Genomic DNA, 19468 nt, shown 5'->3' on the forward strand with positions numbered 1-19468 from the left:
CGCGGCAAGTATACCTGGCCTGTCCTCTCCTCTCCGACCCCACAGTCCAGACCCGCAGAGTTTAAGATGCTTCTGCAGCCCGGCATCCTAGCTGGTGGGCGGAGTCCTAACACGTGGGTGGGCGGGGCCTTTTGTTCCGGGGACTCTTCTCAAAACTTCTCAGTCGGATGTTGGCGGGAACCCGAGAGGCGTGACTCTCCAGCCACGCGGAGGGGCGTGGCCTTACTGGCCGGCCCCACCAACTCCAGCCAAACTTTAAACCCCAGGCGGAGGGGGCGTGGCCTTCTGGGGTGTGCGGGCTCCTGGCCAATGGGTGCTGTGAAGGGCGTGGCCCGCGGGGGCAGAAGCGAGGTGGAGGGGGCTCCTCGCGTCTTTTCCCCCAGCCCGGCTCCGTCAGATCCGCGGGAGCCCCACTGCTCTCTGACACCTTGGCTTGTGGCTGTGGGTCCCATTGGGCCCGCCTGCGCTCGTCACTCCGGGACCCCCACGGCCCCCGCAGCTTCTGCGCGCCAGGCCGGGGCCAGAGACTCCCGGATCTGTTCTTTCATCTTCGCCGCCCCTACGCGTCCAGCTCTTCTACGACGAGATGCCGTCGGGCTTCCAACAGATAGGCTCTGAAGTAGGATTCATCATGAGGGGCGGGGCGGGGGGCAGGGGTAGCGCTTTTCTTGGGCTGGGGGTCGCGGTTGGGGTCAGCTGGGGGTGGTTCATGCGCAGGCGCAGGGGGTGAAGGTGGGGGGCTGGCTATTTATACCCGGCCTGGACAACCCGTGACTGTGAGATTCCAATCCTACCAAGAGGCAGAGTGGGTCTGGAGGGCCTTTCGGGGCACAGGCAGCAAGTGGATTCTGCGAGCCAGGGTTCACCCCCTTGCCTAATAGGCGGCGCGGCGCTCCGGAATTGGGGACACTCTGCCCTCGTTCCGACTTGGGAAAGCAGATCCAGGCGGGTCTTGCCCTCCGGGAGCTGTCCGTCCGTCTCCGCTCGCGGGCAGTGTTTCGAGGACTGGAGGCTCTCCGTGGGCCCCCACCCCCACTCCTGGCCGCCCTCCAAGACGCTGAACTTTCCCTTGGCCCCACGGTTGGTGGAGGGGCAGAGGGGACTGTCAGCCCCCCCTCCCCCAGCTCAGGTTTCCGCTTGGAGACAGTCTGTGCCGCCAGCGAGCGGCCACCACTGCCACCGCCCCTCACACCACCTTCCTGCCCTCCTCCCCTGGGCATGGCTCTCCCAGGCAGAACTCCTGGACGGCCCTCCCTGCACGCAGTTTACAGGGGGAGGGCAGGCTGCGACACAGATAGAGAAGGCCACCCCTAGATGACCGGGATGTCCTTTCTGGAGCAGCACTTCTTGGTCCTGTTGGGGTCCTCCTGGAGCTGGCTGACAGAACCCCCAGAGGGGAGGGAAGAGGACAGTGGCTGATGATAATAATGCAAATAATGCACTTGTCAATTTATGAAACCAGCACTGTCACGGATACTGTTAACATGTGACGTTGATTTTCACAACACTCTCACAGATAGGTAGGCAAGGCAAGAAACATCACCCACATCTCACAGAGGACACTCAGGTTCGGGGCAGGGAAGTGACTTGGCCAAGGTCACACAAATCTCAGCTCTTAAGGCCAAGCCTGTCTCAAGGTCACAGAAGAATTTTGAGACAAGTTCTCAAACATTTCTCTGCCTTATGGACTCAAACATTCAGTTTCTCCTTTATGCCCAGGTTGAAGTTGAGCTCCTGTTTACATTGAGATCTTTGTGCAATTCCTAATATGGCCCAGTTTCCCTCACCCAACGTGTTGGATGGAGCCCAGTATCTTCAGGCTCCAGCTGGGCCCGGGCCGCTAGCGAAGGAAAAAAAATCATGGTTCCATGTGACATGCTGTGTCTTTGTGTCTGCCTGTCCAGGATGGGGAACCCCCGCAGCAGCGAGTGACTGGGACCCTGGTCCTTGCTGTGTTCTCTGCTGTGCTTGGCTCCCTGCAGTTTGGCTACAACATTGGAGTCATCAATGCCCCTCAGAAGGTGAGGGCCTGCTGCTGGCAGGGTGGGGGTACCCAAACGAGGAGGACAGGTGTCTCAGGGGTGGTGGAAAGGTGAGGGTCTGCAGTAAATCTGTCCTCTGCTGTCTCCCAGGTGATTGAACAGAGCTACAATGAGACGTGGCTGGGGAGGCAGGGGCCTGAGGGACCCAGCTCCATCCCGCCAGGCACTCTCACCACCCTTTGGGCCCTCTCTGTGGCCATCTTTTCCGTGGGCGGCATGATTTCCTCCTTCCTCATTGGTATCATCTCTCAGTGGCTTGGAAGGTTCGGAGCTGGAGGGCAGGGGTGGGGGAAACAGGAAGGGAGCCACCGCTGGGTGCCCTCACCCTCACAGCCTCACTCTGTCTGCCTGCCAGGAAAAGGGCCATGCTGGTCAACAATGTCCTGGCGGTGCTGGGGGGCAGCCTCATGGGCCTGGCCAATGCTGCTGCCTCCTATGAAATGCTCATCCTTGGACGGTTCCTCATTGGTGCCTACTCAGGTACTCACGGGCACCACAGCCCTGCCTAGCGCCCTGCTGTCTTCCACCACACCTGGGCTTTCAGATGGGAATGGACACCTGCCCTCAGCCCTCTCTTCTTCCCTCGCCTAGGGCTGACATCAGGACTGGTGCCCATGTATGTAGGGGAGATTGCTCCCACTCACCTGCGGGGTGCCCTGGGGACGCTCAACCAACTGGCCATCGTCACTGGCATTCTGATCGCCCAGGTAACCGGGACGGGCCTCATGGGCGCCTGGGCAGTGGTTGGGGTGGAGCTGTGGAGAATACGGTGTGCTTCTGAGGTAAGGCGGGAGGGCAGAGTGACCTGCCTTCTTTCCCAACCTTCTCCCACAGGTGCTGGGGTTGGAGTCCCTGCTGGGCACTGCCAGCCTGTGGCCACTGCTCTTGGGCCTCACAGTGCTACCTGCCCTCCTGCAGCTGGTCCTGCTCCCCTTCTGTCCCGAGAGCCCCCGCTACCTCTATATCATCCGGAATCTCGAGGGACCTGCCAGAAAGAGTAAGCTCTCCTGCTGCAGCCTGACCCAGGCCCATGCCTCCACTTTGTCTTGCTAGCACCTGGCTTCCTCTCAGGTCCCTTCAGGCCTGACCCTCCCTCCTCCAGGTCTGAAGCGCCTGACAGGCTGGGCTGATGTTTCTGGAGTGCTGGCTGAGCTGAAGGATGAGAAGCGGAAGCTGGAGCGTGAGCGGCCATTGTCCCTGCTCCAGCTCCTGGGCAGTCATACCCACCGGCAGCCCCTGATCATTGCGGTCGTGCTGCAGCTGAGCCAGCAGCTCTCTGGCATCAATGCTGTATGTGTGGAGCAGCCTCCAGGCAGGGCACAGCCCAGGGAGGGGAGACAGGAGCTGGGAGCAAACCCCCTCCACCAACACTCAGCCTGTTGTGGCTGGAGTAGAGGAAGGGACATCCCTGCCATCACTTCTTCTTCTCCCCCACCTCTAGGTTTTCTATTATTCGACCAGCATCTTCGAGACAGCAGGGGTAGGCCAGCCTGCCTATGCCACCATAGGAGCGGGTGTGGTCAACACAGTCTTCACCTTGGTCTCGGTAACTGCTCACCTCCGGAATGGCCCGAGTCACTGGCTTCACATCCCTGGGTGTCCCGGAGGTCCTGCTCTTGGTTGCCCTCACCCACGCAGCCCCTCCTACGTCCCGTGCCTGAAAGGCTCCGGTCAAGCTCTGACTCTCCCCACAGGTGTTGTTGGTGGAGCGGGCAGGGCGCCGGACGCTCCATCTTCTGGGCCTGGCGGGCATGTGTGGCTGTGCCATCCTGATGACTGTGGCTCTGCTCCTGCTGGTAAGGCCTGGAGGCTAGGAGGGGCTAGCAGCCCAGCCCATGGGAATGGTCCTGAGAGTCTCTGTGACCAGCCAGGTCCCCTTCTTCACACACACACTTTCAATCCTGGTGCCAGCTCTGGACCAGGACTGTGGGTGACTGGCTCCAGAATCTGCTGGGACTGTGGTCTGCTCCTGAGGGATTTAGGCTGCACTGTGAGGCAGCTGTGGCACAACTCTGGCAGCCAGGAGGGAGAGCCCCTGTCAAGCCTCAGGAACCATCATTCCTAAAGACCCAGCTCTAGAGCCCAGGGAGAGCTGACAGTCATAAGAACTGAGAGGCCGTAACATTTCCCCTGCCTTGAACACACTTGGGATAGCCAGCAGAACGCCAGTGCTCAGAAAGACTCAAGGGCCTGCTCTAACCTGGGACGGCAGCCCCCCCGCAAGCTGCTGGGGAGGGGGATAGATTTCACTTCTCTGGGTTGAGGGCAAGGGAGGATCCAGAAAGGCCTCAACTGGATTCTCCACCCTCCCTCTCTGGCTCCTAGGAGCGAGTTCCAGCCATGAGCTACGTCTCCATTGTGGCCATCTTTGGCTTTGTGGCATTTTTTGAGATTGGTCCTGGCCCCATTCCTTGGTTCATCGTGGCCGAGCTCTTCAGCCAGGGACCCCGCCCGGCAGCCATGGCTGTGGCTAGTTTCTCCAACTGGACGAGCAACTTCATCATTGGCATGGGTTTCCAGTATGTTGCGGTAGGTCCTCCCACCCCAGCCTCCCACACTGTAGGCCAGAGGTGGGCATCACACAGCTAGCCCACCTGCTTCCCAGTCAGGGACTCCTCCAGCCACAGACCATGGGTCTTTGGGTCACTTTGGTGGACCACCTGCTACACAGAATAAAGCAAGGAAGGGAGCTGACCCAGACTGGATAGCAACTGAGATGTCCAAAATGCACCAGTGACATAACTTACCTTAGTCCAAGAATAAAATGATATGCTTTGCATGAATGCTACAAACAGCTGGGACTCTCCTCTGAGTGCAGTAACTGAGGATGGTGAAGGGGGCGAAAACTAAAAGAGTGTTCGGGGTTCAGAGAATCCTCTTTTCCGTGTAAATTCTTATTCCTGATCATTTTCCTTGTCCCTGGAGGAGGCAGCTGCTGTCTGTCGTCTCCCCAGCTCCCTATGAAGGCCTTTAGCTCCTGGTTGCCTGAAACCACCCCTTCCCTCCCCACCTCACTCTGTCAACACCTCTTTCTCCACCTGTCCCAGGAGGCTATGGGGCCCTACGTCTTCCTTCTATTTGCGGTCCTCCTGCTGGGCTTCTTCATCTTCACCTTCTTAAGAGTACCTGAAACTCGAGGCCGGACGTTTGACCAGATCTCAGCTGCCTTCCACCGGACACCCTCTCTTTTAGAGCAGGAGGTGAAACCCAGCACAGAACTTGAGTACTTAGGGCCAGATGAGAACGACTGAGGGGCCAGGCAGGGCGGGGAGAGCCAGCTCTCTCCACCCACCCCAGAGGCCCCTTCCTTTCCTCTGCAGCACTTCAACCCTCTCTTCCCTATTACTTCCCGGTGGAAAAGCAGCCCTGCAGCCTGGGAGAATTGGGAAGCTGGGGGAAGGGTGGTCTGAGCACCCCCTCATTCCCCTCGTGTGACTCTTTTGGATTACTTATGTGTTGTGGTTAGGCCGTGGCCATCAGGGTGGGCCACTCTCCCCTCCCTCTTCTTCCCCCCTTCCCCTTTCCTCCCCACCCCCGCAGGCTCAGCTCCAGAATCCCTTGTTCCCTGCTAGAGAAGGGGGATTGGAGGGAGGACAGGTCTAGACTTTCTCAGTGGGACAAACCAGAGCAGAGAGCAGGAAGGGGAACAAGAAATCCAGTTTCCCACCACCTTGGACTCCTCCCATAATCTGGGACTTTCACTGAATTCTTCCCACACAGACTCTGGGCGAAGGGGGTTCTCTCTTGACCCCTCCAGGGAAAAGGACTCACCTCCCTCACTGCAGGCTCAGCCTTCCAGGGCAAGAGGGAACAGGAGAGTATGTGCCCATGTGTGGCAGGACGGAAGGACAGCAGGCTCCCGCCTCTAGGCTTGGGGCTCTGCCCCGATTGTTCCCCAAGGCTGCCAAGAAGGAGCCCTAGCTAGCTTTCCTCCTCTCCCTTCCTGGAAGGGTGCTGCACCAACAGGCTTTTGACCAACTAAGGCAAAGAGGGGATTTGAAAAGCTGCCTGGAAACACTGGGCTGGGAGGAGCCTTTGGATATTTTTATATACGTTTGAAAAGGGGGTTGAGAGAAGAAACCAAAGGTCAGTTGTACTAAATGTATATATATAGATACTTCTATAAAGTGACTGCTGAAGACAAGCATCCTGTCGTGGAGGGACTTGAGGACGGGCTGAGACAGGGACCATAACTCTTCACCCCTCTTCCTCCCTCTGTCCTGCCTCAGCTCAAGGCCTCAGAATCTTCTGGATGCCATTGCTCATGCCCCTACTCACATTTCTACTCATTGCTTTATTAATAGTAAATGCTCAATAAATTGTAGCTGCCAGTGCCGGGCACTGCTCTTGGCATCTGCAGAATACTCACTCTGCGAGGAGGTGTCAGCCCATGTCACAGGGGCAGTGAATCCCCCTGATGAGGGCACTGTTCACTAGGGGCACAGCTGGAGACACGGGAGCAAGGATGCCAGGCCCTGCCCACGGCCCCACATCCCCTCCTCCCCACCTTCAACAGTGAGTTACTAGCGATTCTCCAAAACAGAAGAGACAGAGACCAAGACCACAGGAAAGCCTGTTTTTGTTTTTACTGGAGGCTCAGGTGGCAAATGACAGGTCATAAAATGGCTTCAGAGGTAGGGGGCCGGGGGAAAACAAAAATAAACTTGGGGGGTGAGGCGGGAAGAAAAATAACCAGGAGGCGGTAAGAGCTGGCTGGTCCCTTCTCAGCCTGAGTTACAGGAGGGAGTTGGTGTCTCTGAACAGTAAGGATGGCTCCCTTCCTTCAACCCTTGATAAAGGGAGGGAAGAAAAAAGAAAAAGAAAAAGGCTGTTGCTTTGGCCCTCCTGAGTCTCAAGGAAAAGGTGAAAAGCTGGTGTTTTGATGCCATGAATTATGGGAAAGGGGGAGCAGGGTACTGGGTAGGGTACAGGTCAGTTGGAAAAACTGGCAGATACCTGAGAGAGAAAAGGAAATGGACAGATTGTGAACAACAGCGACTTATTGCCACCCAGTCCTCCGCCTTCCTGGCCACCTGCCCAACTGCACCAGCCACTCACCAGATGGCAGCTCTGGGTGTCCTTTGAGTTGGAATCACTCCAGGATGGTGGTGCTGGGGTCCCCACTGTTGACAGGGGCTGAGGTCTAAAGAACAGTGGTGGCCAATTGAGACTTGTTCTTTTTTTTTTTTTTGAGACAGAGTCTCACTCCAGGTTGGATGGAGTGCAGTGCCGAGATCTTGGCTCACTGCAACCTCCCCCTCCTGGTTCAAGCAATTCTCCTGCCTCAGCCTCCCAAGTAGCTGGGATTGCAGGCACGCGCTACCATGCCGGGCTAATTTTTGTATCTTTAGTAGAGCCGGGGTTTCTCCAAGTTGGTCAGGCTGGTTTCGAACTTCCAACCTCAAGTGATCGCCTGTTTCTGCCTCCCAAAGTGCTGGAATTACAGGCGTGAGCTATCGCGCCAGGCTGAGACTTGTTCTTTAGAGCCCCAAACTTCAACCCTCTTTCACGTTTTCCCTTCCCATTAATACCCTCAATCACACCCCTCAGTTCACATCCACAAGCTGGTGCGATGGCTCCAGGAAGCACTGGGGGCGGGTGGAGGGGGTAGGGGCATGACATGGGCTTAATTGCCTCTGCTGGGGCTTCCTGGTGGGAGGGGACACCTGCCAGGGGTGGACCCAGCAGGCTGCATGGAAGAGGGTGGTGGCAGGGCCAGGGCAGGTGAGGGAAGGAACCAAGGGATGGAGTAGGAAAGAAAAAGAAAAAAGGAAGGGGTGGGGTGGAGCTGGTCTCAGCCTTTTCTTTCATCCCACAGCTGAAGTCCTCACCTCAGGGGCTGCGGGCTGCCGGGGGCCAGGGGCCTGCTGCCGTCTCCGCTGGAAGTAGGGGCGGTTTCGTGGGCGCTGGGGCTCAGGCCGGGAACCATCAGTGGGACCTTGGCTGGGCTTGGTCTCACCGTCCCCACCTTCTGTGGTAGGCTGCTGGGGTGGCCTGGGGCGGAAAGGCCTAGGGAAAGGAGCAGGGCTCTGAGGGGACCAGGGAACACCCTGGACAGACCACTGCCTCCCCAGGGCTCACCCAGCTGCCCCACCCCACCTCCAGGAGCCAGGCTTCCAGCCCATGAGCACCGCCTCCCCGCAAGGCACCTCTCACCAGAAGCCCAGGCTCTGCCTAGAGCTTCGCCCTTCCATCCTCCTGTCCCTTTCCCCAAGGAGCCAACACTGGAAGGGGAAGACCAAGCCCTAGCAGGGGAGTCTTACCTTCGGTACCTGGGCCGGAATCTGGGCGGGGGGACCCGCTCATCTCCCTGCTGTTGGTGCCCCTCCAATGGGGCTGTCTCTTTGGGTTCTACCCCGTCAGTGCTCTGGGAACAGGCAAAGGCCCCGGTGAGCTGTGGGGACAGCAGCTGCTCCGGAGTCAGGTTATCCACAGCTCTGCCCAACCCTCAGTTCCTCCTCCTTTGGGGACCCATGGTCTCTATCCTAATTCCCACTCTTCTCCTGAACTTGAGGAAGTGGCTCCCATATTCCAGCTTCCCCTCACCTCTATAGGCTGCTGCTGGTTGGGGGGCCGGGGGCCTCGCACAAACCGCCGTCGGTAGAAGAAGGGTGGGGGGCGCCGTCGTCTGGGCCGCTGCCCAGAGTCTTCAGCCCGCTCCCCTTCGCTGCCAGGTCCTGTCCCCCCGGAGGGGATCTCTGCCACCATGGGTGGTGGGACAACTGAGGGAGGCCGGGGGATGAATCGGCGGAACCTACGTCGGTTGGGGGCATAACGGCTGCCCTTCACGGGCACCCCCCCGGGCCCAGTTACATTAGCAGCTTCTGCGCCCTGGGAAGGTGGTGAGGGAATAGTCAGAATCCGCTCCAACAGCCAATGTGCATTTCCCAACTTGCTTCCCCTTCTTCCAGGGGAAGACCCCTCTCCAGCTTTCCTTTAGCTCCTCTAACTTCTTTCTACCCACCCTGGAGTGGCAGTGGAGTGCATTTGCACCCATCTGGGAAGGAGCAACGTGTCCTTTTGAAATAATTGCTACTGCACCCTCCTGAGTATACGACTGGGTGGAGAAAGGCCTGGCAGCCAGCATCCACCTTTTTACTACAGAGGCGGACTTGGAAAGTCTAGAACAGGGCCCCACGTGGAGAAAAGACGTCGAAGTGCTTGGTGAACTACAGAGAAGAAACCCAGACACTGCCAACCGGTAACAGGGACATATTTAGGACATCCCTTAGCCTGAGCGTTAAGGAAGAGGATATCAGGGTGAGAGAACACAGTCCCATTCCTGCAGAATGGGTCAGAGCTGGCCCCAGGAGAGTCTTAGCCTGCGATGACCTCCAGGCCACCCTCCCATACGCCTAATCAACTCTATACCCCATAGCAGTCCCCAAACCTTCTCTCCTTCCACGACATCAAATTCCACAGTCTCCCCATCTCCAACGCTGCGCAGAAACTTCCTGGGGTTGTTTCTTTTAATAGCTGTCTGATTGGGGAAAAGGCCATGTGAAAAGTGAGACAGCAAGATAGGAGTCTCTGCCACCCCTGCTGGGGCCACCACCCAATTTCATTCAACATTTGACTTGGGGTCTAGAGCTGGAGGGTGGAGCAAGGAGGTGGTCAAAGTTTAGCAGGGGAAAAGTCCTGAACTCAGGGCCTCAGCAATGACTGTGCAGTTACCACCATCCCCAGGACACACTCTTCCCCCTCCCCCGCCCCCGCTTTACCCCTCGGGATTTCAAAAAGGGAGGCAAGAAATATGAACTCCAAAGCAAAAGGCAGGGACAGTCTTCAGTTGCAAAGTGGGTAAAATGCACTGTGCTTCTTACCTCAGTCCCAATGAGAGCTCTTTCCACCAAGCAGTGGTTCTCAAGCTGTAGCGTGCATCAGAATCACCTGGAGAGCTCGTTAAACCGATTGCGGAGCCCCAGGCCCAGCTCTGATTCACCAGGTCTGGGCTGGGGCCTGAGAATTTGGATGTCAGGTGATGCTGCTGCCGCTGGTGCAGAGGCCACGCTTTGAGAACCACTGCACCCAAGTACCTTCTCCCTCTGAAAATTGCCTCAGTGCTTCCTGGAGTGTTAACAGGTCCCAGGAGGTAGTAAGCGTGCCATGCCCAGGGGCGACATGCTCAATTCTGACAGGCGTTTAGTAACCCAACACAAGTGCGGCTAATGGTGGTTGACACAGGCACCCGAGGCAGATGGGGGGGAGCTATTCCCTGGCAGACGGGCCGTTGTGAAGAAGAGCCGGAGAAACATGGTGGAGCGCACTGCTAAGGATTACGGCAAAGGCCTTCAAAGAGGGCCGGTTCTTCCCCTCAGAAAGCCAACCTAGCTCTTACCTGGTGAACAAAGACATCTTCCTTGGTGTCATTCCTGCAGAACAGGATGGGTCGTTAAGGAGGGGACTTTAACAAAGCCCTCAGCTCCTCACTGAGGCCCCCCTAGCTGCCCAGTCTAAGCTCAGTAGGCCCGTCCTCTCCAGCATTCCAGTTAGGGGTAGACAGGGCCCGGGGAGTGGGAGGGAGAGCCAGCAGGACCTCCAGAAGCTGGTGTAGAGAGAGGTATACTTAAAACCTCAGTGCCAAACCTGGACTTCACAAGGAAAGGGCAGGCTGGGGAGGCAAAGGCACCTTGAGGGACCTGAGACAGCTCTGCCCTTGCCTGGGCTCCACCTTCCACCCCAGGCTAGCCTTACAACCTGCCAGCGCTGGGTGCAACTGTCCCTGGCCAACACCCCTCCCCCAACCCCCATCAGGCTTGGAAAATTCCAGTCTTCTTCCTTCTATAGTCAAGGAGGCAGAAAGTGCAGAGGGGGCCAGAGGCGCAGAACAAGTTTGAGAAGGGAACAACGTGTCAGGAACTTGCTCCAAACAGCCACCAAACTTTATTCTCATCCTCAGCCTGGACGTGAATCCCAGGGTCAGGCCCACTCTCAACACGCGTGGGTGCAAGGGTGAGAGACAAGAAAACATTCACCCATTCTCTATCACAAGAACCCCAGTGGGTGGGGGGAGGGGAGAAAGGAAAAGTTTTCCTGGAGGTGCTCTGCCCCCCACCCAGTCTGCCATTTCCAGAATCAGACAGAGACCATTCCCCAGAACAAACGTTTTAGCTTTAAAGCACATGGATCTGCACAAAGGTCAGCATGCTAAGAGTGAACTAGGGCCTCCCAGGAGGGCCAGGCCGGGCAGGATGCCTGGGCTGGGGAAGGGCCCACTGGGGGAGACCCGGCTCTGCTCAGAATCCACCGCCACAGCTTCTCCCAGTGCTGAGGGGTGGGGCTGCCTACTGAAGGAAAGCAGCAGCCTCTGGCTCCTTCCTCCTGCCCCCCACTGTCAGCCTCAGTCCCAACAGGTGGGGGGCTCGAATGAGCCAGAGCTCTTTAAGGGAGTTGAGTTGTGAGTGCTGCCATAACAGCAAATCAGTGAGGATTCCAGCCGGGGACCCTGAGGCACAGAGAACCCTATAATACATTCTGCCCCAAAGGCATGTCAGAGTAAAAGTAATGAAGCAATTCCAGAAGGTGAGATGAGAAGCTGGCAGGGTCAGAGCCAGGTTTGCCAAGTTCCTGAATCATTAATCCTCCGCTGCCCTTGAAGATGTGGAGGAGCCTTCCTCTTGTCACTAAGCACACATTTGAGCTGCGGTTAAAGGCTTTCAACCAGCATCAGCTGGACATTGCAACCACGTGCCTCCGCAGGGGTCGAGATGAGGTTGGGCGGGTGTCCAGTCCCACAGGCCAGTTCGGAAGACACCCATTCCACCCCCGCCCTGGGTTCCTTGGATACCTGTTGATGAATCCGTAACCATTCCGGACGTTGAACCATTTGACAGTGCCCAGGACTCGGATTGCTGCCAGGCAGAGATGCAGTGGGGACAGTGAGACGGGGGGAAGAGATGGAGTTGAACTCAGTTTTGAGACACTCCAAAAAAAAAAAAAAAAAATCTAGCCTACTGCCTTATAACCTATTAAGCTTGCCTTCAAGCCAATCAGGTTTCACTAGTAGCTTCAAGGTATTCTTACCCTATTCCATTAAATGAAATCACCCACACAGGGGATTCAGGCTTTCAAAAAGCCTTCCAACTCTAAGGCATGTTCCCCACATCCTACAAATCCAGACCCTTCACCTAGAACTGGGTACTCACCTGGTCTGCAAAGTGCCGCCCCCAGGTCATAACTGAGGGTTTTTCTAGCCCTCCCAATGCAAGGGTCCCCAGTGCACCTGCTTGCCGGGCTCAGAGGTTTGCCTAGTTCTAACCCAGTTAACTAGGCACTGTGTCCCGCCCGGGGGCGTGGCCGGACCCTGGGGCTTTATTCTCCACCCCAAGACCTTAGCTGAACCTGCCCGCCCCGCCCTCCTGCCCAGGAAGGCACGGCAGGATTTCCCACCAGGGGAATCCACTTTGTTTGGTGCGCAGCTCCCAGCCCAGTTAGTGCTCTGGACCTCCGGGCCAGGCCGCCTTTGGTTTTCCGGATCCTGCCAGGCTCCACACTGCCCCTCCCCCAGCCCGCCGACCCCTCAGAGCCTCCCTGTGCGCGCCCCCCCCCTCACCCAGCACCGGCTTGTCCGCCTGACTCCGGGCCGGGGGGGCGGGGGTTCCCGAGGCCGCCGTCGCCGGGTTGCCAGGGGTGCGGGGGCCCGGCGCCAAGGGGGTCCCAGCAGCGGGGCCCGAGGCGGCTCCGCCCCCGCCGCCCGCCCCGCCGCCTGCTTTCTGCAGCTCCCCTGCGGGCACCGGTACCACCACCGCTACCACCCCTGCCGCCGTCGCGGGCACCGTCGCCGCGGGGACCGCTGTAGCCACCGCTGCCGCCTCCACCTCGCTCATCCCGCCGGGTCCAGTACCGGCCCCCGCCGCCACCGCCTCCTCCGCCGCCGCCGCCGCCGCCACCGCCCCGGCCCCTCCCCCCGGCTCGCTAACCCGCCGCCCTGCTCGGTCCTCGCGCCCCGAGCCTCGCCCGCACGCCGGCAGCGGGCACAGAGCCGAGGCCAATCGCAGCCCGCTGCCGCCGCTCGCGCAGACCCCGCCTCCCGACCACGGGCCAATCCCAGCCCAGCAGCCCCCAGCCGGCACGCCGACCCCGCCTCCCGGACTTCGCACCGCGGCCCCGGCCCCCGCCGGCTGCCCAGTAAGTACACCTGGGCCCCGCCCCCTGGCCGCCACGTGACCACCCCCGGCCCGACCCATTGGCCGGCGGCCCCTTTCCCCTCCCCCCTCCGCCCCTTTCCACCGGCCGCGGGAAATCAAACGGGCCGGTCGCGCCCCAACTGCCACCTGGCCTCTGCGCGAAGGGCGGGGCCGTGGCCACGGCGCCAAGGTTGCCCGTGACGACCTGAGCGAGGGGCGGGAGTCTGCAGCCTCGGTTCTGGCAGTGAGTAGCACTGCTCGCCTCCAACCTCGAGACCGACCTTGCCCGTATGCTGCCAGGTGCAGACGCCTTCCGGCCACCGCTGCCCTTGGCACCCTCTCCCCACAAGACGGCCCTGCACACCCTGGGGCTGCGGGGTCCGCCGCCGGATAGGCTGGAAAGCGCAGCAGAATGGATTTCCCGGCTCACACTTGCTCCCATAAGCCAGGACCCCCCACTCTTTTCTTTCTTTCTTTTTTTTTTTTTTTTGAGACAGGGTCTCGCTCTGTCGCCCAGACTAGAGTGCAGTGGCGCGATCTCAGCTCTCTACAACCTCCGTCTCCCGGATTCAAGCGATTCTCCTGCCTTGAGCCACCTCAAAGTGGCTCCTGGCCTGCCTCTACCTATGTCTGTATTGGAAACAAAGTTTACAAGTAGTACAATGTGCAACTCTTCGCTGAGTTGGGTGTGTTTGTTTGTTTGTTTTGACACAAAGTCTCCCTCTGTCGCCCAGGCTGGAGCTCAGTGCGTGATCTGGGCTCACTGCAGCCTCCGCCTCCCGGATTCAAGCGATTCTCCCTCCTCAGCCTCCTGAGTACCTGGAATGACAGGCGTGCGCCACCACAGCCCGGCTAATTTTTGTATTTTTAGTAGAGATGGGGTTTCACCATATTGGTCAAGCTGGTCTCGAATTCCTGACCGGTGACCCACCCGCCTCAGCCTCCCAAAGTGTTGGGATGACAGGCGTGAGTCACTGCGCCTAGACTTCCTGAGTTTTGATCAATGTGTCCACCTATGTGGCCCATGCCGACTGCTGCAGCTCTGATGTCTACCGCCCTAGACTGGCTTTGGGGTCTCTCACATCTGCCTGCCGGGGGCTGTGGTCTCCGGTCAGGCGTCAAGCTCCAGCGGACTCGAGGCCTTTTGCACATGCAGTTTCCTCTGCCGAGAACACGCCTTCGTGTCCCAGGGTGGCTCTCTTCAAGTAGCAGCTTACATACGACTCTTCGCGATCGCACCATTCCTTCTTTTTCTGATGGCATTTTTGAAAATATGACACGATTCTGACCATTTGCTTATTTTATTTCCCTGCACACGGTGGGCTGTAAACTCCACAGCAGTAAGAGCCTTGTAGTTAAGCCGGACGCCTGCAGCAGTGCCTGGTACAACGTACACGTTCAATATTTATCGAATACATGAACAGCCCCCATTGCACAGATGAGAGGACTGAGGGGCAGTGAGAGGCTTGTACCAGGTTTCTCGGGAGCCTGGGAAGATTAAGAAAATGGGCCGGGCGCGGTGGCTCACGCCTGTAATCCCAGAAAAACGAGGCTCCAGCAGTATCTCCTCCCTAGGGCCGCCTCCCCCACCAGGGAGGACGCGGATGCGCGATGTATTTTTAGCCAGGGCAGCGCGCCCCGGGGCAGCACACGTGCCCCCAGGCGCTGCTGGGCCAGTCCCAAGTGCGCTTCCCAAGGGCTGGCGTCCTCCGCGTCCCCTTCGGGGCCAGCGGCCCGCAGCAGCTGCAGTCGCCTCTCCCGGTCCCGGCGCGCCCTCTGCCGGCCGCTCCCGGAGGCCGCCGGATTCCGCTTCCTCGCTGACCCTCCACTTGCTATGTCGCCTGCTGCACCCCTCCCGCCCTTTCAGAGTTGAAGATTCTGATTTCCGGGGCATCGGGCTCAGTGGACAGAAAAAGAGAAGAGACGAGAAAACAATTAAGTCGCAAGATGAGGCCGTGAAGCATACAAGAATGACCACTGGCCTTAGACTGTTAAGGACCGACTTACCTGTCCCTAGCTCTGAGCTCAAGGAATTGGAGAAGCCTAAGACCAAGGCTGGGGAAGGCCAGCAAGAATCCTCAGTAATGACCGCTGCAGCAAAAGAATCCCATGGAAGGCACAGATGGAGCTCAGGAGCCGGCCAGTTAGCTATAGGCTGGAGGGTGAGAAGAGAGGACATAGGAAGGGAAGCTGAACTCTTTTTGGAGTAAGATTAAGAAAATGGACAGGGCGCGGTGGTTCACGCCTGTAATCCCAGCACTCTGGAATGAGGAGGCTGGTGTGTCACCTGTGGTCAGGACTTCGAAACAGGCCTGGCCAACATGGTGAAATCCCCATATCTACTAAAAAACCAAAAACTGGCTAGGCGCGGTGGCTCACGCCTGTAATCCCAGCACTTTGGGAGGCTGAAGCGAGTGGATCACAAGGTCAGGAGTTCGAGACCAGTCTAGGTAATATGGTGAAACCCCATCTCTACTGAAAAATACAAAAAAATTGGCCAGGTGCGGTGGCTCACGCCTGTAATCCCAGCACTTTGGGAGGCCGAGACGGGCAGATCACGAGGTCAGGAGATCCAGACCAGCCTAACACGGTGAAACCCTGTCTCTACTAAAAACAAACAAACAAACAAACAAACAAAAAACCCAAAAAATTAGCCTGGTGGTGTGGCGGGTGACTGTAGTCCCAGCTACTTGGGAGGCTGAGGCAGGAGAATTGCTTGAGCTGGGGAGGTGGAGCTTGCAGTGAGCCGAGATCGTGCCACTGCACTCCAGCCTGGGTGACAGAGGGAGACTGTGTCAAAAATAACAACAACAACAACAACAACAACAAAAAACCAGCATGGTGGTGTGCGCCTGTAATCCCAGCTACTCGGGAGGCTAAGGCAGGAGAATCGCTTGAGCCCGGTAGGCAAAGGTTGCAGTGATTTCAGAGATCTGAGATCACGCCACTGCACTCCAGGCTGGGCGACAGAGTGAGACTCTGTCAAAAAAAAAAAAAAAAGTGGCCGGGCGCGGTGGCTCACGCCTGTAATCCCAGCACTTTCAGAGGCCGAGGTGTGTGACTCACGAGGTCAGGAGGTCGAGACCATCCTGACTAACATGGTGAATCCCCGTGTCTACTAAAAATACAAAAAATTAGCCAGGCTTAGTGGCAGGCGCCTGGAGTCCCAGCTACTCCGGAGGCTGAGGCAGGAGAATGGCGTGAACCCGGGAGGCGGAGCTTGCAGTGAGCGGAGATCACACCACTGCACTCCAGCCTGGGCGACAAGGTGAGACTCCGTCTGAAAAAAAAAATAAAGAAAGAAAAAGAAAAGAAAAGAAAATGTGAGGATATGAGGAGACCAGAGGTGGGAGTGTTGCAGGGAAATGTACTCCTGGCTGTAACAACAGCTACACTGGCAACAGCTCAACAGCTGTGTGCTCTCCATCCCCATGAAGGAGAATTCGCAGATACCACGGAGAGATGCAGCTCATTGTCCTCTTCAGTTGAAGGATTTGTGCATGTAATTTTCTTTTTCTTTTCTTTTTTTTTTTTTTGAGATGGCGTCTCGCCCTGTTGCCCAGGCTGGAATGCAATGGCACGATCTCATCTCACTGCAAGCTCCGACTCCCAAGTTCATGCCATTCTCCTGCCTCAACCTCCCGAGTAGCTGGGACTACAGGCGCCCACTGCCACCACGCCCAGCTAATTTTTTGTATTTTTAGTAGAGACAGGGTTTCACCGTGCTAGACAGGACGGTCTCGATCTCCTGACGTGTGATCTGCCTGCCTCGGCCTCCCAAAGTGCTGGGATTACAGGCGTGAGCCACTGCACCTGGCCTTTTTCTTTTTTGAGACAGGGTCTCACTCTGTCACCCAGGCTGGAGTGCAGTGGCACCATCTCAGTTCATTACAGCCTCCACCTTGAAGGCTCAAGTGATCCTCCCATCTCAACCTCTCCCCTGTAGTTAACTGGCCCACTCCTGAGCTGGAACTACAGGCATGTGCCACCACGCCCAGATAATTTTTTTGGACTTTTTATAGAGAGGGGGTTTCACCCTGGGTGAACTCCTGGGCTCAAGCCATTGCCCACCTTGGTCTTCCAAAGTGCTTGGATTACAGGTGAGAGCCACCAAGCCTGGCCATAATTTTCTGGTTATTTAAATATTTTTAAGTACTATAGATAACAAGGACTCCAGGCATTCTAGTGAAACGGCTTCCTTCTTTTTCTGTCACTTCCTTTCCATTAGTTGCTGCTCACCTGAAGTGTCCTCTACCTGTTTTATTCATTACTTAAAAACAAAAACAGGCTGGGTGCAGTGGCTCATGTTTTTAATCCCAGCACTTTGGGAGGCCAAGGCAGGAGAATTGCTTGAGCTCACGAGTTCAAGACCAACCTGGGCAACATAATGAGACCCCGTCTCTACGAAAAATACAAAAATTAACCGAAGTTCGTGACGCGCACCTGTAGCCCCAGCTACCTGGGAGGCTGAGGTGGGAGGATTGCTTGAGCCTAGGAGGTCAGGGCTGCAGTGAGTGGTGACTGTGTCCCTGCAGTTTAGCTGAGTGACAGAGTGAGACCCTATCTCAAAAAGTAAAACAAAATGTAAAACAGGCTGGGCATGATGGCTCACACCTGTAATCCCAGCATTTTGGGAGGCCAAGGTGGGAGGATCACTTGAGGTCAGGAGTTCAAAACCAGCCTGACCAACATGGTGAAACCCTGTCTCTAATAAAAATACACAAATGTAGCTGGGCATGGTGGCACATGCCTGTAATCCCAGCTACTCCAGAGGCTGAGGCAGGAGAATTGCTTGAACCCAGGAGGCAGAGGTTGCAGTGAGCCGAGATCGTGCCATTGCACTAGCCTGGGTAATGAGAGCGAAATTGCGTCTCAAAAAACAAAACAAAACAAACTCCTGCTTTCTCAACTATTGCCCTGTACATCTCCATTATTTGAACACCAAATTTCCTGAAACCAGTCTTTGCTGTGTTTACTTCAACTTTCTTCCACACCCCACCAACCCAAACCTGGTTTCTGCCCCATCACTGCACTGCGACAGCTTCAGCAATGCCCCGCTGTCCCTTCTCAGTTGAGACATGCAGTGGATGGCTTTGGTTCCCTTTGGACACCGTCAAATGAAGTATTCCTGCCACAGCTTCCACAACCCAACCTTCCCTGTCACCTCACACCTCTCCTGTTATGCTTGTTTTCTCCTTCTCCAACCCCAGTGTTTCCTAGGCTGTGTTTTCCTGTCATCTCCTTCTTCTTCTTCTTTTTTTTTTTTTTTTTTTTTTTGAGATGGAGTCTCATTCTGTCACCCAGGCTGGAGTGCAGTAGCATGATCTCAGCCCACTGCAACCTCTGCCTCCCGGGTTCAAGTGAATTTCCTGCCTCAGCCTCCTGAGTAGAGTAGCTGGGATTTCAGGCACGTCCAACTAGTTTTTGTATTTTTAGTAGAGATAGAGTTTCACTATGATGGCCAGGGTGGTCTCGAACTCCTGACCTCAAGTGATCACTTACCTCGGCCTCCCAAAGTGCCGGGATTACAGACGTGAGCCACTGCGCCCGGACAGCCCTTCTTTAGGTTGTTCTATCCATTTCCCTGGCTTCAGTGACCACTTTCTGATGGCTCTCAAACTTGTGTCTCTACTCCTGAGTCCCTCCCACCTGCTACCAGACCCCCACGTCAGGTAGTCTCTAGCCAACAGCTCCTAAGGCTTCTGGAAACTTGATGAGTCCAAGTCTAAGCTCCTCTTTTTCCTCCCTGCGTTCTCCCACCTCACTGAGTTTAGGTCATCACCACTTATCCACAGTCGTTTTGCGTAGAACAGTCTTCCTGGAGGCCCAGGTTTAGCACAATAAAGGTGAAGATTTGTGTGATCAAATTGAGATAATATTTGAACAATTGAAAAAATGGTGTCAGCTGAGCCTGGTGGCTCATGCCTGTAATCCCAAGACTTTTGGAGGCCCAGGTGGGAGGAATGCGTGAGCCCAGGAGTTTGAGATTAGCCTGGGCAACATAGCAAGACCCTGTCTCTACAAAAACTTAAAAAAAAAATTAGCTGGACATGGTGGTGCACTCTAGCTACTCAGGAGGCTGAGTTAGGAGGATCACTTGAGCATGGGAAGTCCAAGCTGTGGTGGGCCCTGTTCACACCACTGCACTGTAGTCTGGGCAACAGAGTGAGACCCTGGCTCAAAAAAAAAGAAAAGAAAAGATGATGTCACCTCTATCCCCTGGTGCCATCTACTCCCAGAAACTTTTCACTCCAACTTTTTTGTTGCAGCCCAATCAGAGTTTACCTCTTCTCTCTCCTA

At 56.6% G+C, this 19468-nt stretch overlaps 2 protein-coding genes across 3 annotated transcripts; one reads left to right on the top strand and one right to left on the bottom strand.

Annotated features, from left to right (window-relative positions):
- The first annotated feature begins 318 nt into the window (after positions 1–318).
- On the top strand, positions 319–6608 carry SLC2A4 (solute carrier family 2 member 4). Its single transcript, XM_025363106.1, has 11 exons — positions 319–619; positions 1905–2021; positions 2133–2305; positions 2398–2522; positions 2634–2749; positions 2877–3039; positions 3145–3332; positions 3484–3588; positions 3737–3838; positions 4368–4571; positions 5090–6608. Exons 1-11 carry the CDS (start codon positions 587–589, stop codon positions 5291–5293), a joined length of 1530 nt encoding a protein of 509 aa, XP_025218891.1. The 5' UTR covers positions 319–586; the 3' UTR covers positions 5294–6608.
- On the bottom strand, positions 6603–13117 carry YBX2 (Y-box binding protein 2). Of its 2 annotated transcripts, XM_025363109.1 has the most exons (10): positions 12935–13117; positions 12595–12904; positions 11830–11893; positions 10381–10414; positions 9433–9522; positions 8589–8873; positions 8306–8409; positions 7874–8051; positions 7101–7185; positions 6603–6998 (listed from the first exon to the last, which is right to left on the bottom strand). In XM_025363109.1, exons 2-9 carry the CDS (start codon positions 12866–12868, stop codon positions 7135–7137), a joined length of 1080 nt encoding a protein of 359 aa, XP_025218894.1. In that variant the 5' UTR covers positions 12869–12904; positions 12935–13117; the 3' UTR covers positions 6603–6998; positions 7101–7134. The 2 variants fall into 2 exon arrangements, with proteins under 2 accessions (XP_025218894.1, XP_025218893.1); XM_025363108.1 differs by lacking the exon at positions 12935–13117 and having other exon boundaries at positions 12595–12920.
- Between the last annotated feature and the right edge of the window lie 6351 nt (positions 13118–19468).

This window comes from Theropithecus gelada, chromosome 16 (genome assembly GCF_003255815.1).
Source record: "Theropithecus gelada isolate Dixy chromosome 16, Tgel_1.0, whole genome shotgun sequence".
Lineage (NCBI taxonomy): Eukaryota > Metazoa > Chordata > Mammalia > Primates > Cercopithecidae > Theropithecus > Theropithecus gelada.